Consider the following 16017-nt stretch of genomic DNA (forward strand, 5'->3'; position numbering starts at 1 on the left):
GCCATTCAATGTGATCATGGCTGATCATGCACAATCAGTACCCTGTTCCTGCCCTCTCCCCATACCCCCTGACTCCGCTATCATTAAGAGCTCTATCTAACGCTCTCTTAAAAGCATCCAGAGAATTGGCCTCCACTGCCTACTGAGGCAACGAATTCCACAGATTTACAACTCTCTGACTGAAAAAGTTTTTCATCTCCATTCTAAATGGCCTCCCCTTATTCTTAAACTGTGGCCCCTGGTTCTGGACTCCCCCAACATTGGGAACATGTTTCCTGCCTCTAGCGTGTCCAATCCCTTAATAATCTTATATGTTCCAATAGGATCCCCTCTCATCCTAAATTCCAGGGTATACAAGCCCAGTCACTCCATTCTTTCAATATTTGACAGTCCGGCCATTCCGGGAATTAACCTTGTGAACCTAAGCTGCACTCCCTCAATAGCAAGAATGTCCTTCCTCAAATTTGGAGACCAAAACTACACATAATACTCCAGGTGTGGTCTCACTAGGGCCCTGTACAACTGCATAAGGGCCTCTTTGCTCCTACACTCAACTCCTCTTGTCATGAAGGCCAATATGCCATTAACTTTCTTCACCTACTGGTGTACCTGCATGCTTACTTTCAGTGACTGATGAACAAGGACACCCAGATCTCTTTGTACTACCCCTTTTCCTAACTTGACACCATCCAGATAATCTGCCGTCCTGTTCTTACCACTTTTTAACCCTACTTTGCCTGTGACTCACCAAGTCCAGCCAACGGTCGTTCTCGCTGCTGCTTCTCCCCACCTTCACTGAAAGACTTCAAACCAAGATCTTGGTGAACCCCAAACTTTCATTTAGCAGATCATGGGAGACAAGTGATTTTAGACAGTGCTGTCATTGACACTTTCCATCAATTTGGTAATGATTGATGATGATTTGGTAATCATTTGGCAAATTGATTAGTGAGTAAAAAAGCCATATTGAATTTGTGTTTCTTGGTATTTCCACATTGTTGGTCAGATGCTTGTATTGCATTTGTACTGAAATAACTTAGCCAGAGACATCTTCGGTTATGAAGCGCAAGTTATCAGTGCTTCAACCAGGATGGGATCTCAGAAGGAAACCTCTTGGCATTTCTTTCTCAACAAGGTCACAAATGTCTTGCCTGAAGCACTCATATACTGGGGTTTCAGCATCAGAACGATGAAGTTCAATTGGCTCTTTAGTTCACAATGAGATATGGCAATATATATACTCTATGGGTTTGTTCTGATTTATTGTCATGAGATTACCATACAATTGCCTTTTTGGTTGTTTGGTCTGTGTAGCAGGTTCATGAGGTTGGACCTTTATATTAGGCATGCATGGTGCTGCTCCTGACATGTCCTGCAGTGCTCCTCACTGAGACAGGGTTAAGCAACTAGTTTGACTGAGTGCGGGAATTGATTGATGGTCCACAGCTTCTTGTGGATACCTAATTTTGTGCTGCCAGATTTATTTTGAGTCTATCCCATCTAACAAGAGTGTGATGCTGCACAACACTATAGCAGGTGATCTCAGTAGTGACTGTGCTGGTTACCTTGCCTGTTATGGAGAGATGCATCTACCACAGGTAGAATGGTGAGGATGAAGTTACATTTGGCCCAATCACTTCCTGCTTCAAACTCAATCTGGCACCCATGTCTCAAGACTCAGTCAGTTATGCTGCTGCCAAGCCAGTATCAGTGATGGATAATTAAGTCCCTCATCCATAGTACATTGCTACTTGCTACTTTCAGTGCTTCTTTTAAGTGTTGTTGGCATTTAGTTCCCTGATTTATTAACTGAAGAAGGAACAGGTTGGGGAGATTTACCTGCCAAGGTTTAACTTGATGGCAGACCACTTCATGGGGCCTGGATTCAACACAGTCATTCCCTCCCACCGGTAATCCATAGTGTCTCTCCCTCTGGTGAATCTGTCCTGTCGGTAAGAGGATTAAAACTCTGATATAGATATATGTTATAAATTAGTTACAGTATGGGTGGAAAACTGGCAGATGGAGTTTAATCTGGGTTAGTATGAGATGTTGTACTTAAGAGGAAAGTAGACAATTAATGGCAGGACTGTTAACAGCATTGATTTGCATAGAGATCTTGTAGTCCAAGTCCATAGCTCCCAGAAAGTAGCAACACAAGTGGTTAGAATGATAAAGAGGCATATGGTATGCTTGCCTTAATTGATTATAAGCATCAGGAAGTCATGTTGCAGCTGTATAAAATGTTGATTAGATTGCATTTGGAGTATTGTGTTCAGTTTAGGTCGCCCCAAGGATGAGGAAGCTTTGGAGAGGGTGCAGATGATATCTTCCAGGATTGTTATTATCTTTCAGGAGAGGTTAGGTAAACTTGAATTGTTTTCTCTGGAGCATCAGAGGGGAGATTTGATAAAAGTTTATAAAATGTTGAGAGGCATAGATAGAATTACAGTTAAAATCTTTCTCCCACAGTTGCAATATCAAGTATTAGAGAGCTAAACAAGGGCAAATTGAACTAGCTTAGATGGGGCATCTTGGTCGATGAGCTGGGCTGAAGGGTTTGTTTCCGTGCTGTGTGGTGCTGTGACTCTAGGGCCTTGTTTGAAGGTGAGAGGTGGTATGTGTAAAGGAGATGTGTGGTGAGGTATTTTTACACAGACAATGCTAGGTGCTGCAAGAGGTGGTGGAAGCAGATAGGATGGTGGCATTTAAATGTTTTAGAATAGATGAATATGCAGGGAATGGAGGGATCTGCGCAGGCAAAGGGGATTAGTTTAATTTGGCTCACTGATATATGGGCCACAGGACCTGTTCCTGTGCTGTGCTGTTCAATGTTCAGAATGCTGGAAATATACCACGAATACTCCAGTATGTATAGTATTTTATTTGGTGATGGAGGACTCTAATATATTGTATGGCAAATATGATTCTGTGAGTAAAATTATATCATTCTATTGTTTAGCTAGTCTGTATGACAGGTCTCCCAATGTACACAAGAGTGCCCAGATATTTGCATGGCTCACAGGGCTGAATCCATATTCGGTGCCAGAGTTGATGCTGGATAGTTAAGAATAGGAATAGGAATACTTTATTGTCACATGTAACTAGGCACAGTCGGATTTGTTGCTTGCATTCAAACGTCTACAAACAGCAGCCACCTACAGCACTGACAAAGTTACAAAGCACACCGGCTCCTCCTTTTGTCTCCCCCCCCCAACAGTTCCCCCACGCTGGGTCCCCATTATCCTTTGTATTTCCCCCCCTCCCCCTCCCCCTCCCCCCCACATTGTCCATTATTCTCACCCCAACGACACAGCTGGGTCCTCCATTGCTCTTCCCCTCCCCCCCTCACAGAGGTCCTCCACACTCTCGTCGGCCTTGGGTTGACCCGCGAGGCATCGCCGCCGTCGCGAGGCTTCACCACCGCCGCGAGGCTTCACCACCGCCGAGACCCCATCATCGCGAAGGTTCACCGCTGTCGATGCCCCACTTCACGCCTCCGTGGTGATGACCCCGGTCGCAGGCTTCGTCGGCCGCTTAACACATAGTTACCCTTTTTCTATTTCAAAGTAGAGGTTGTGTTACAACTGAGTGATTTGCAAGGCCAGTTGAGAGGGTAGTGATGAGTTGACCACACTGCTACATATATAGGCCAGATTTGTAAGGATGGCAGATAAATCCAGATGGTGGACTGGAAGAGTCTGGAGAAAGGGTCTCGGCCCAAAACATTGGATGTCCATTTTTCTCTACTGACGCTGCTTTTCGTGAGTTCTTCCAGCACTTAAAGTTTTTCTCCACATTCCAGCATCTGCAGCCTATTGTAGTTCCATTCTTAAGTCTGAATTGCTTCCTGAATGATTTCTATCCAGAATGCTGGCTCGAAGAAGGGCTGAATGGCCTACCGTTTATTTATCTTTCTTTTCTTCGATCCGATTTCTCCGTTTATTTGGCAAAGTGAAAAATGTGGAAACCATGCAAGAAGCGCGGAAAATGGATTTTAAAAACGTGGAAATTCGCGGAAATGTTTGTATCTTCCACCTCATAATACCACTCACTAACGTCCACGCCCAATCTATTTCTGGCTCTAGATCAATGAGGAGGCTCTTCCAGTCTCTGTCAATTACTCATTGCTCTGGAACTATAAATGTGAATCACCAGCGGGCACTTTCGATCAACGCCATTAGAAGATCAGTTGATTTGAATGTTGTCCAGACATATCATACCATACACGAGTACAGTCAAACCATACATGAGTACAACAGGTAGTACTCCTATTGTTCAAGCCACCCGCCCATAACATCCTGATAAATCATTTTATGCACCTTTTCTAATTTAATTACCTCTTTCAGGCATGTGAATTTTCCGCGTTTCCGCGAATTTCCACGTTTTTAAAATCCATTTTCCGCGCTTCTTGCATGGTTTCCACATTTTTCACTTTGCCAAATAAACGGAGAAATCGGATCGAAGAAAAGAAAGATAAATAAATAAACGGTGTATAGACTTGTAATGAACACTGGGGTTCCGCTAGAAGTTGCTAGGAGTTCCGCAAGAAATCCCTCCCGCGTGCCCTGAAAGTCTCCCTGGAAATGTGGCACCCCAGGCTGGGCAAGGCAGCCAATCTCGACCTCATCGGGACTTCCACGGCCGATCGGTGGGTTGAATTTGCAACTTGCGGCCGGGGCTCTGGAACTCCAGCCCAGCTGGAGCCAGCAAATCTATCCCCATAGCCGACTCCCTTGGCCTGCTGGATAAACCAGCAAAGCTCTGGAACCAAGAGTGCCAGAAAATCAGTGGTGGAACTGTAATGAGTAAATATTAAATTTAACTGCAAGATTATATAACTAAATTAATTAAGACAGGGTTAAAATATGAAACACAGCAGAAAAGCCAATTACCACCTTTTTGGGCTGATTATCAATTAATGTGTGAATTTACTTAAATGGTATTAGTGTACAGTGACATACACACATTATTGTGTAATGTCTGTTTTTACTTTGAAATGCGCTCGGCACTTTTCCTCTTTTTTTTACCTCACTCACATGCCTGATCCGAAAGCAGGGCAACCAGAACTGTTGGTAAATGTGCCTTACCAACGTTGTATACAGCTGTAACTGCTGCACTTAATGCCCTAATGAAGGTAAATGTGCCAAAAAAAATTTTTTACCACCCTGTCCACCTATGTCGCCACTAAGCAGTTCCTTGCCAAACCTTTGCTAAAGATCATGTAGAGATGGCATCATCAAGCTTCCTAGTCAGCCCTTCAAAAAAAAGCAATCATTCGTGAGACATTAAGTCCCATAAATAAAGTGCTCGTTAACCCTAACCAGTTCTTGCCTATTGCAAATGCATGTAAATCCTATCTTTCCAAATTGCCTCTAGTAACTTAACCACAACTAATGTGGCTCACCGGTCAGTAGTTCGCAGGCTTTTCCTTTCAGCCTTTCTCAAATAGAAGCACATTGATGCCCTCCAGTCTTTCAGCACCACACACATGGCTATTGACAAAACAAGTATCTCAGCCAGTGTTCCTGCAATTGCTCCCTCAATGTTCTAGGATAGAATTGATCAGGCCATGGGAATTTGACTCTTAGTGTGCTTTAAGAAATCCACAACTCATTTGTTGCCAGTGTGAATTAATGATATTAAAAGGTTATAAATATACTTTTTCATTTTTATCTCTTTAATTTGGAGTTCATAAGATTTCTTTTTGCAGCTCCGGAAATCCTTGAACGGAAGGCCGCAGTTCGAGAGACAGATATCTGGGCTGTTGGTGTGGTGACCTTTACAATGTGAGTTCCAAAAACACTTATGGAGTTAGCTTAGCAGAGCGGGCGCATGTCACCGTTGGCATGGGTTTAATCCGGATTTGCAGTGCTGTGTGTTAAGTTTGCACATTCTCCTGTGATCTTGTGGTTTTCCACAACATCCTCCGGGTTCTACCCACATCCAATAGATCTGCAGGTTGATAGGTTAATTGGCTCACATCAAATTTGCCTTATGTGTGTAGGTGAGTGGCAGAATCTTGAAGGAGTTGAAGAGAATATAGTGAGAATGGAGTTAATATAGAATTAGTTTGATGGTGTTTTATTGTCAGCATTGGCCAAGCAGGCCTTTTTTTTTGTTGTGCCGTATGACTCTCAGGCATTAAAAGTCAGACATTTGACCACTTGCATCAACCCAAGTAATTTTAAGCTGACTGGCCAGGTATGCTTAGTATCAGTCTGAAGAAGGGTCCCGACCAGAAACATCATCCATTCCTTCTTTCCAGAGATGCTGCCTGGCCCGCTGAGTTACTCCAGCATTTTGTGTAGATCTTCGATTTAAAACAGCATCCGCAGTTCTTTCTTACAAGTGCTTATAAAAAAAAAATCTGGGTCTTCAACTTTATATGGCTGACATATGCAGCCATTTCAGTGGGTATGCAGCACACTTCCACTTGTATCAATGCAATTATTCAACTGCATGGAAACATTTTGCAATTTTTTTTCTAATATTGTTTAAATTAATTTATATGAGAAAAATATATTCTACATGCATGTTTTGATGTAAAATTTTATTTTTATCATTTATTTTTTACTTGTTTTAAGTGTCTCTGGTCAGCCGGAGCAATTAAAACTGTTGAAAAGGCTTGAAGCTGGGGAGTAGGTATCTGGCTGGAGCCAATTTGACATTAGCTGACTGCTTTGTGAAAATGCTGCAACTGTGAGACCTCAAGTTTGTTTAATTCCCAGCTGCCTCAAAACGTTAGAGTGGGTATGGGAAATGCGTGGAAGAGGATTGAACTTGAGGCACAGGTAATGCTTAATTCTAGGCCATCTCATGGTAATTCAGCTAAGATTCTGGATGGTCCCCACCATGTGTGGGACACTCCCAGTGGTGAAAGGGTGTAACAATCAGTGAATTCTTTCAGCTCTGAATAATTTCAGTGGCAAAACCCTCAGATGTTGGTGAGATTTTGACCTCAAGACTGCTGAGGAATAAACATTCAACAACTGTCCACAGAGTAGGAACTTGAGAAAAAGCAAATACAGATTGAAATACCAAAAGATTCCCAACTAGAGACATTTTTCCATTCTCTTACAGGCTGAGTGGAGATTGTCCTTTTAGGTCTGATAAAGATTATGACAAGGAAAAGAATATTCGGAAAGGGAAAATCAAGTTCGGGAGATGCTATGCTGGTCTTTCTCAAGGGGCAGTTTCATTTCTGAAAAACACGTTATGCCTAAATCCAGGGTAAGTGTTCTGTTTATCTTACTCTTCATTCCAATCTGTAATTATGGAGGAAGGACAACTTGTGTCTATATAGCACCTTTCACTGAATAAAATGTCCGGACACATAACATACACACTTAATCAATGTTAATACGTATGTTTCAGAATTTAGAACATATGTATGTTTTATGTAGAGTCTGAAGAAGGGTCACGACCCGAAACGTCACCCATTCCTTCTCTCCAGAGATGCTGCCTGACCTGCTGAGTTACTCCAGCCTTTTGTGTCTGTCTTCGGTTTAAACTAGCATCTGCAGTCCCTTCCTACATACATGAATGTTTTATAGAGCAGCTTAGCACAAAGGTAATGATGCAGAGAGATTTAAGGGTGGAATTACAGAGTTTATTTCTTTAGCAAGGAAGGCATAGTTAGTAATGATGGATCAACTAAAATTGAAATGCTCAAGAACTTAAAGAACACAGAAATCTTAGACTACACAATAAACGGTTAAAAACAAAATAAGACTGTTAAAATGGGCAGGAAGAAACTGCAGATGTTGGTCTATAACCAAAGATAAACATAAAATTCTGGAGCAACACAGCAGGTTAGGGAGCATCACTGGAGAAAAGGAATAGGTGACGTTTTGGGTCGGAATCCTTCTTCAGTATAAAAATGTTAGAAAACAAATAAAACTCCAAATGCTGTAATCTGAAATAAAATCAGAAATGCTGTGGAAACAGATAGTCAAGCAGCGTCTGTGCAAAGAGAAACCAGTTAGCGTTTCAGGTGGAAGACCCTTCATCAAAACGGAGAAACTCCAACAACTAACCCGACTACACTTCTTCCCACCCTTCTTCCTGCAAAGACTCTATCCCCTGCTACCAATTCCTCCGTCTACGCCACATCTGCGCCCAAGATGAGATGTTCCATACCAGGAGATCCGAGATGTCCTCAATCTTTAGGGAACGGGATTACCCTCTTCCATCATAGATGAGGCCCACACGAGTCTCCTCGGTACCCCGCAGCTCCGCCCTTGCCCCCCCCGTCGCAACAGGGAGAGTCCCCCTAGTCCTTGTCTTTCATCCCATCAGCTGTTGCATACAACACATAATCCCTCCAATATTTTTGCCACCTTGTCACATCTTCCCATCTCCACCTCTTCTGCAGAGACCGTTCCCTCTGCAACTCCCTGGTTAACTCATCCAAAACCACCCCAGGTACCATCCCCTGCAACCACAGGAGATGCAACACTAGTCTCAATACCTCCTCCCTCGACTCTGTCTATGGACCCCGACAATCCTTTCAGGTTAGGCAGAGGTTCACTTGCACCTCATCTACCGTATCCGTTGTTCAAGATGTGGACTCCTATACCTCAGCGAGACCAAACGTAGACTGGGTGATCATTTCACTGATCACTTTCACTCAGTCCGCCTGGACCTACCTGATCGCTAAACACTTTAATTCTCCTTCCCATTCCCACACTGACCTTTCCGTCCGTTGTCAGAGTGAGGCTAAATGCAAATTCGAGGAACAGCATCTTATATTCTGCTTGGGCAGCTTACAACCCAGTGGTATGAATATTGATTTCTCTAACTTCAAGTAACCCCTGCATTCCCTCTCTATCCATCCTTCCCCCACCCAAGCCCTACCAGCTTCTCGTTCTCACCCAACAAACAGCTAACAATGGCCTCTTTATCATTGTTACTTTTTTGCATATCTTTCATTCATTGTTCTATATCTCTCTATATCGTTGTCTATATCTCTCGTTTCCCTTTCCCGTGACTTTCAATCTGAAGAAGGGTCTCGACCCGAAACGCCACCATTCCTTCTCTCCAGAGATGCCGCCTGTCCTGCTGAGTTACTCCAGCTTTTCGTGTCTATCTTCGGTTTAAACCAGCACCTGCAGTTCCTTCCTACACAAGGGAGAAAACAAGTTGGTCTAGGCATTTCTCCCAGCATTTCCATTAAAATATTGACAGTTTTTGACCGTGAGCTGCTGTGGCTCAGACACAGTAAGTGAATGGAACTGGCTGTGAAATAGGACTCAGACAGAATTTTGGAGGCTTGTTTACAAGCCAAGAACAATGGAGGCCAGTCAGGAGGATGCACCTAGAGATAATAGAAGTACGGATAAGGTTTGCAGTAGCCCTATTTTGGGGTGCGACAGTGGCACAGCAGCTGCCTTATACCCTGGTTCGATCCTGACTACGGGTGCTGTCTATACAGAGTTTGTATGTTCTCCCCGTGACCGCTTGGGTTTTCTCTGGGTGCTCCAGTTTCCTCCCACACTGCAAAGATGTACAGGTTTATAGGTTAATTGACTTCAGTAAAAATTGGTGTATAGTAAAGCGCGTGTACGGGGATTGCTGGTTAGTGCAGACTCGGTGGCCCAAAGGGTCTGTTTCCAGGTTATATCTCCAACCGAAACAAACTGTGGCAGAGACAGAAGCAATCGTTATTGCAATAATTCAGATTTGATTTACTGCACAATTTGTTAAATGTGTTTCTATAGTTGTTCATGGACTTAACCTGTCTCAAATGCAGAAACTTTAATTAGATGAAAATGCTTGCTAGCAATTTTTATATATTATATGTTGTACACCCTAGTGGAAGGATGTGCGCCTCGGAATGTCGGTCATTTTCATGGCTCCAGGAGGAGACAAAGATGAAGTTAACCAGTTCCACGGTGTCCTTTCAAACAGCAAAGCTCCGGAATTTCCTGAAGCAACAGGAAAAGCAAAGGATGCTGCTGTGTACAAAGCACAAAGTGCTGATAGTTCAGTGACAAGAAGAAATTAAGAGAAATAAGTACCTATCTAAATAAAAGCCTGTTAAATGCGTTGTAGCTGTTCCAATTTACAAGCGGTAAATAAGATGTGTGCCAACGTTTTTATCTACACTATTGTACGGAAACATGTAACACATTGGTTTGACATGACGTAATTAGTTTATTCCCCCTCTGTTTCTTCCCCACACACTCTCACTGTCATATTATACTGAACCCTTTGCTTAAAGCAGGAACAAAAGCCAGGGTTGGATTTCAGGAGGGTTAAATTCTGTTGAGGTCATTGTTAAAGATATATTTGCTTCGTGAAATATTTGGATATATAGTCTTGAAAATGCATGGTTGTCCGTAAAGCCATCAAGCATTAGAATGTTACATAGCAACAAACATTTATGAAGTAAAGATTCACTGCAAATATCCATACCATTCCTGCTGCAATCACAGTTGATGATTCATTTGTTTAAAGTTACTCTTGAATCCATCTTTTTAACATACCCTAGCAATTACAATCATAGATGTACTATAAGTGATTCATTATATCACATTGGCATTTCTGAATACCATAAGGCTCCATAGAAGTCTACATAACTATTGGAATGTCATGATTTTTGCAGTCATGGCAGAGTGATTTATTTTTTAATTTAACTTATTTGTGCTTTTGTTTGTTTTACAAAGGTCAGCTTTTTCAAGGCCTAATATTTGAAAATAAAATTTCCTAAGCAGAGATGCCACAGGGATCACTTCTACATCCTTTAATCTGCATGCAACTGCGAATATTGTGAGTGTTTTTATTCTTTTAATAAAGTTTTGCAGTTCAGAAAGCAGTAATGTTAAAATTTATTGCAGATTTTAACTTATCGAAATTGGAGAAATGTTATAAGAAATAAGAACAAGAATAGTCCAGAAGGCATCCCAAAACGGCAGCACATTCAATAAAATCAACAATCTTACCATGGCTTCAACATCACTTTTCTGTTTGTTCCACATAACCCATAATTCCGCTATACAGCACAGACCCATCGCTTGTGCTGCGCTGTCAGGGGTTACAGGGAGAAGGCAGGAGAATAGGGTTAGGAGGGAGATAGATCAGCCATGATTGAATGACTGAGTAGACTTGATGGGCTGAATGGCTCCTGTCACTTATAACCTAGATGCCCCATGTAAATAGTCCCATTTGCCTATGTTTGAACCATATCAGTAAACCTTTCCTATCTATGTACCTGTTCAAATGTAGTTACTGCCCCTCCTCAACTACTCAATGCAGTAGCGCATTCCATGTACCCACCACCCTCTATGTGGAAAAACATCTGCCTTCTTCACCCTGAACATATTCAATGAATCAACCTCCACAACTCTCTTGGAGTGTGGAATCCAACAATGTCTAATCCTGTGAGAGAAGAAATTTCCCTCCTCTCCACTTAAAAGGGTGTACCAGTATTCTATCACTCTGGTTCCTAGTTAAGATAGCTTCTCTTTCTTCCAAATGTCCAACATGTTCAACCTTTCCTTGGGAGACAATATTTTTCATCCCAGAAATCAACCTGCTGAACTATTGCTGATCTTCCTATAATAAACGCATAAATATTTTTATTTTCCCAAAGCACTGTTTCAACATTTTGATTTCCTCATTTGTCATCTTAATTACATGCTCTACCTGCATACATGTAACTCACTGTCTTTCACACATGAGCAGTCACAGATCCCTCTATACTACAGTCTCTTCCTGTTCACCTTATGTAATTTCATAATTTTATACTTTCTCAATTAGCTCTCCCTTCTGGACCACGAAAACAATCTAGACAGTTTCTTCTCATAACAACATTCAGTTCTGGGGCAGTGATGGTTGGAGCTTGAATGGTCTAGTCAGCACAAATACTGTCCCAATAGCTGAGAGTTGTCATTCTCACACAATGAATTAAAAAAAAACACATTGCAGTTTTTATTTCCCAGTGAATTTTTTTATAGCCCCCAAAAGGCCATGTAACCAGATACCATCACAGTGAATTTCATCTCACAAACAATATATAAAATTCAGACAACCCCATGATAAAATAATTCTTCTATCATATCATATATATACAGCCGGAAACAGGCCTTTTCGGCCCTCCAAGTCCGTGCCGCCCAGCGATCCCCGTACATTAACACTATCCTACACCCACTAGGGACAATTTTTACATTTACCCAGCCAATTAACCTACATACCTGTACGTCTTTGGAGTGTGGGAGGAAACCGAAGATCTCGGAGAAAACCCACGCAGGTCACGGGGAGAACGTACAAACTCCTTACAGTGCAGCACCCGTAGTCAGGATCGAACCTGAGTCTCCGGCGCTGCATTCGCTGTAAAGCAGCAACTCTACCGCTGCGCTACCGTGCTTCAATATTTTATATTCACAAGCAAAGAATAATATTTATGGGAAATCTGCTTAGAAATTATGCAGGTACAAAAGGTGCCAAGCTAAGTCTAATGCCTACTGCTGTTGGTCCAATCATGATCACTTTTCTGTTTAAATAATGTTGAAGATACAAGAGTTTGTTTGCAGTGTTTCATTAAGTATCTACCAGTTAATTAAAATCTATTTAAAAAAACAAAAATACTTTCTGCAATACTGAGCTAAATATTATACTGAGTAGTAAGCCAGGTTCTCTTTTCTAACAAGAAACATTCTCTAATAAAAAGGCCAAAGAGGCAATCTATTATTTTAGCTCCAAAAAATACACCAACACAAAAACAAAATTACTTTAGAAAAGCATGTCAGAATACAGATAAATAATCGTTTTCATTCTTCCTACTTCATTTAATTTTCTGGAATACAAGGTTCGAAACAAATGGAATGGTGTTTGGAATTAGTTCATTTCTGTAAGGCTTTTGCCACTTTGATTTCCTGCAATAACAAAAAAAGGAATCAGTTTTTCTGCCAAAACATTCAACATTTTCTGAAATATTTTCAGAGATATGCTGTCTGTTCATTTTATCTAAATCTTTGTGACCCTTAAATTGAATTCCATTTGATATGAGTAAACTTTTTCTCTTATTCTTTTTTACTGGTTTGGCACAACTCTACTGCCTTCTGCACTGGTTTTGCATTATCAATTATCCTCCTTCCCCTTGATAAGTTTGAAGTTTAGATTTTGTCAAAACCACAAACAATTACTCATCACACAGGTATACAAATACCTCAATGTTTGACACATTAATGGTTTGGCACATTAACTTGAGACTCAACTTATTTCATTAAATAAAAAGAGACGATCAATAGCCAAGGCCTGCTGGATCTCCCGGTTGCTAACCATTTTAATTCCCCTTCCCATTCCTGTAGTGACCTTCCTGTCCTGGGCCTCCTCCATTGCCAGAATAAAGCCATAGGCAAACTGGAGGAACAGCTTCTCGTATTCTGCTTAGGTAACTTACGTCCTAACAGTATGAACATTTCAATGTCCTCAATTCTAGGTAACAAACCTACAAACACCCCACCCCACCCTTCTTTCCCCTGTGCTCCACCTGGATTCACACCAATTTCTCCTTCCTCCTATATCCTTTCCTTTGGCTTCACAATTTTCACCTCGTTCATACATATCTCACATTGTCTTTTCACCTCCGGCCTTTGTCCAAACATCTGTCAATCAACTCCCCTCACCTCTGTCCACCGTTCACTTACCAAGCTTTGTCCTGCACTGTCCGCTACCCCACCACCACATTCAAATCTGAAGAAGGGTCCCAACCTGAAACATGTCCTATTCATGTTGTGCACTATCCCCAGATGTTTCACTTATTTCAGGCTGTGATTTTCAAATTTGTTTTTCCAATTTGCAGGAAAACCACTTGTTCCCACTAGTGTTAACAACTTAAAAGATCAGCAAACAGCTTAGTCAGTGTACTCAACAAAGTTCAGTAGATCTATAATTAACTCACCTCAAGAAGAACTGTTTTCAACTGAGAATAGGCATCCTCTAATTTATCATTAACTATTACCAGATCAAAAATACCAGGCTGTTTACCTGCAAAACAAAAACACGCACAATGTATTTATGAATCTGGTTTATCTAATTTCAGACTTTCTCCCCCTCCAAACAAAAGTTCAAGTCTGTTCAAAGGGCACACACATTCTGTACTTGGCCACTGTTTTCAATTCCAGTCAGAACAGGTGCTTGGAAATTTACATCCATCAACATTAAAAACATGACAATGCTCTCCAAATGCAAGGGACCACACTTAACGGTACCCTGCATAGCGCTGCTTTCCCTACAGCGCTCTTTCATTTTGGAGCATTATTTCTCCAGTCTGCACCTTGGCTTTAATGAACGCTAGGGGCTGAATAGGTGCTTTTGAAAGTGCAGCTGCGGCAAAGATGTAATTGTCAGTCAGAGTCGCTGTGTTGGGTGTGCAGGGGGTGTTTAAGGGAATGCAGTGGCTGAGCCTGTTGGGTTGCAGGCTCCTTCTACCGGGTGAGTATAAACATAGCACAAAAAGTAAGGACATTTGTGTTTGGTAGATTGTTTCTTTGTTGTAACAATGCTTCTTGGCAATGAATCTTATACCGTTGGAAAGCCTGTTTATTTCCCTTTTAAATGGTGCCACATTTGTAAGGAACATGCATTTGTGGGATGAGCAGCAGAGCTGAGTATATGGGTTGCGCCCATGAAAAATTTGCCAAATCTTCTCTGCCAATGCCAAACAGCTTATTCTGCTGTTGCTATTGACTCTTGTTTTGAGCTTCTGGTACCCCCAAGTGCTGACATTCAGGTGCATGATTGGCACCTGATTGGCAGCATCTGTGAGCATGGGCCCTGCTACAGTGGTCAGTAGGTGTCTGCTCCAAGAATCGGCATGCCACGTTTGACTGATCTGGATAGGGCCCGTGCGATAGGGCAACTTCAAGCTGGTGTTCCGCAAAACCAAGTTGCGGCATTATTTGGAGTGAGCCCTAGTACCATCTCCAAAGTGAAGGCCAAGTTCCATAGAACGGGGGATGTCAGAGACAGGCCGCGAAGTGGGCGTCCCAAGAAGACGACACCCGAAGAAGACCGTTTCCTCACCCTGTCAGCACTTAGGAACCGTAGGCTGTCTTCTACAGATTTGCAGTCAAGGTTTGCAGGACGATATGGCCGACGGCTCTCTGCCCAGACAATTCGGAACAGACTGCACGCAGCCGATCTCCGGTCTCATAGGGCTGCCAGGAGGCCTGCCATGACTGCCCTTCACCGTCAGGCCCGTTTGCGCTGGTGTCGGCAACACGTGCACTGGAACCTGAACATGTGGAGGATCGTTATGTTCAGCGATGAGTCCAGATTCTGCCTACGGCAGTTGGATCATAGGGTCAAAGTGTGGAGAAGACGCGGAGAACGCTATGCTGATTGCTGCACCGATAGAGTAACATTTTTTGGTGGAGGCAGTGTGATGGTGTGGGGCGGCATCTCCCTCACTGGAAAAACGAGGCTTGTCATCATTGGAGGCAATCTCAATGCAGAGATATCGAGATGAGATTCTGCAACCAGTGGCAATCCCATATCTCCACAGTCTGGGACCGAACTCTATCCTCCAAGAAGACAATGCTCGCCCCCACAGAGCAGGGTTTCTCAGACTACCTCCAGAATTTGGGAGTGGAGAAGATGGAATGGCCTGCCAGCAGTCCTGACCTCAACCCCATTGAACACTTGTGGGATCAGCTTGGGCGTGCTGTTCGTGCCAGAGTGACCAACACAACCACGTTGGCTGACTTGCGACAAATGCTGGTTGAAGAATGGGATGCCATCCCACAACAGTGTGTGACCAGGCTGGTGACCAGCATGAGGAGGAGGTGCCAGGCTGTTGTGGCTGTGTATGGTTCTTCCACACGCTACTGAGGCTCCTGATTATTAAATGAATAAATTGTTAAATTGCCAATATGTCTTGTTTCTTCAGACTTCAATCATCCAATCCACCAAACAACACCGAACAAGAGTCAATGGCAGAATAAGCTGTTTGGCATTGGCAGAGAAGATTTGGCAGATTTTTCATGGGCGCAACCCACATACTCAGCTCTG

General features: G+C 42.6%; 2 protein-coding genes across 2 annotated transcripts in view; one reads left to right on the forward strand and one right to left on the reverse strand.

Moving 5' to 3' along the window:
• obscnb (obscurin, cytoskeletal calmodulin and titin-interacting RhoGEF b) overlaps positions 1-10268 on the forward strand; it is a 368207-nt gene extending 357939 nt beyond the window's left edge. The window contains exons 119-121 of the mRNA XM_078423526.1: positions 5714-5789; positions 7084-7233; positions 9818-10268. Coding sequence (XP_078279652.1) covers positions 5714-5789; positions 7084-7233; positions 9818-9995 — 404 coding nt within the window. The 3' untranslated portion in view covers positions 9996-10268. The remainder of the gene's footprint in view (positions 1-5713; positions 5790-7083; positions 7234-9817) is intronic.
• The window catches only part of guk1a (guanylate kinase 1a), a 55944-nt gene continuing 47579 nt past the window's right edge, over positions 7653-16017 (reverse strand). Inside the window, exons 7-8 of the mRNA XM_078424140.1 lie at positions 13907-13992; positions 7653-12878 (exon numbers count right to left, since the gene is read on the reverse strand). Of these exons, the coding sequence (XP_078280266.1) occupies positions 12846-12878; positions 13907-13992 (119 nt within the window). The 3' untranslated portion in view covers positions 7653-12845. The remainder of the gene's footprint in view (positions 12879-13906; positions 13993-16017) is intronic.

The sequence above is a fragment of the Rhinoraja longicauda genome, chromosome 2 (assembly GCF_053455715.1).
Source record: "Rhinoraja longicauda isolate Sanriku21f chromosome 2, sRhiLon1.1, whole genome shotgun sequence".
Classification (NCBI taxonomy): Eukaryota; Metazoa; Chordata; class Chondrichthyes; order Rajiformes; family Arhynchobatidae; genus Rhinoraja; species Rhinoraja longicauda.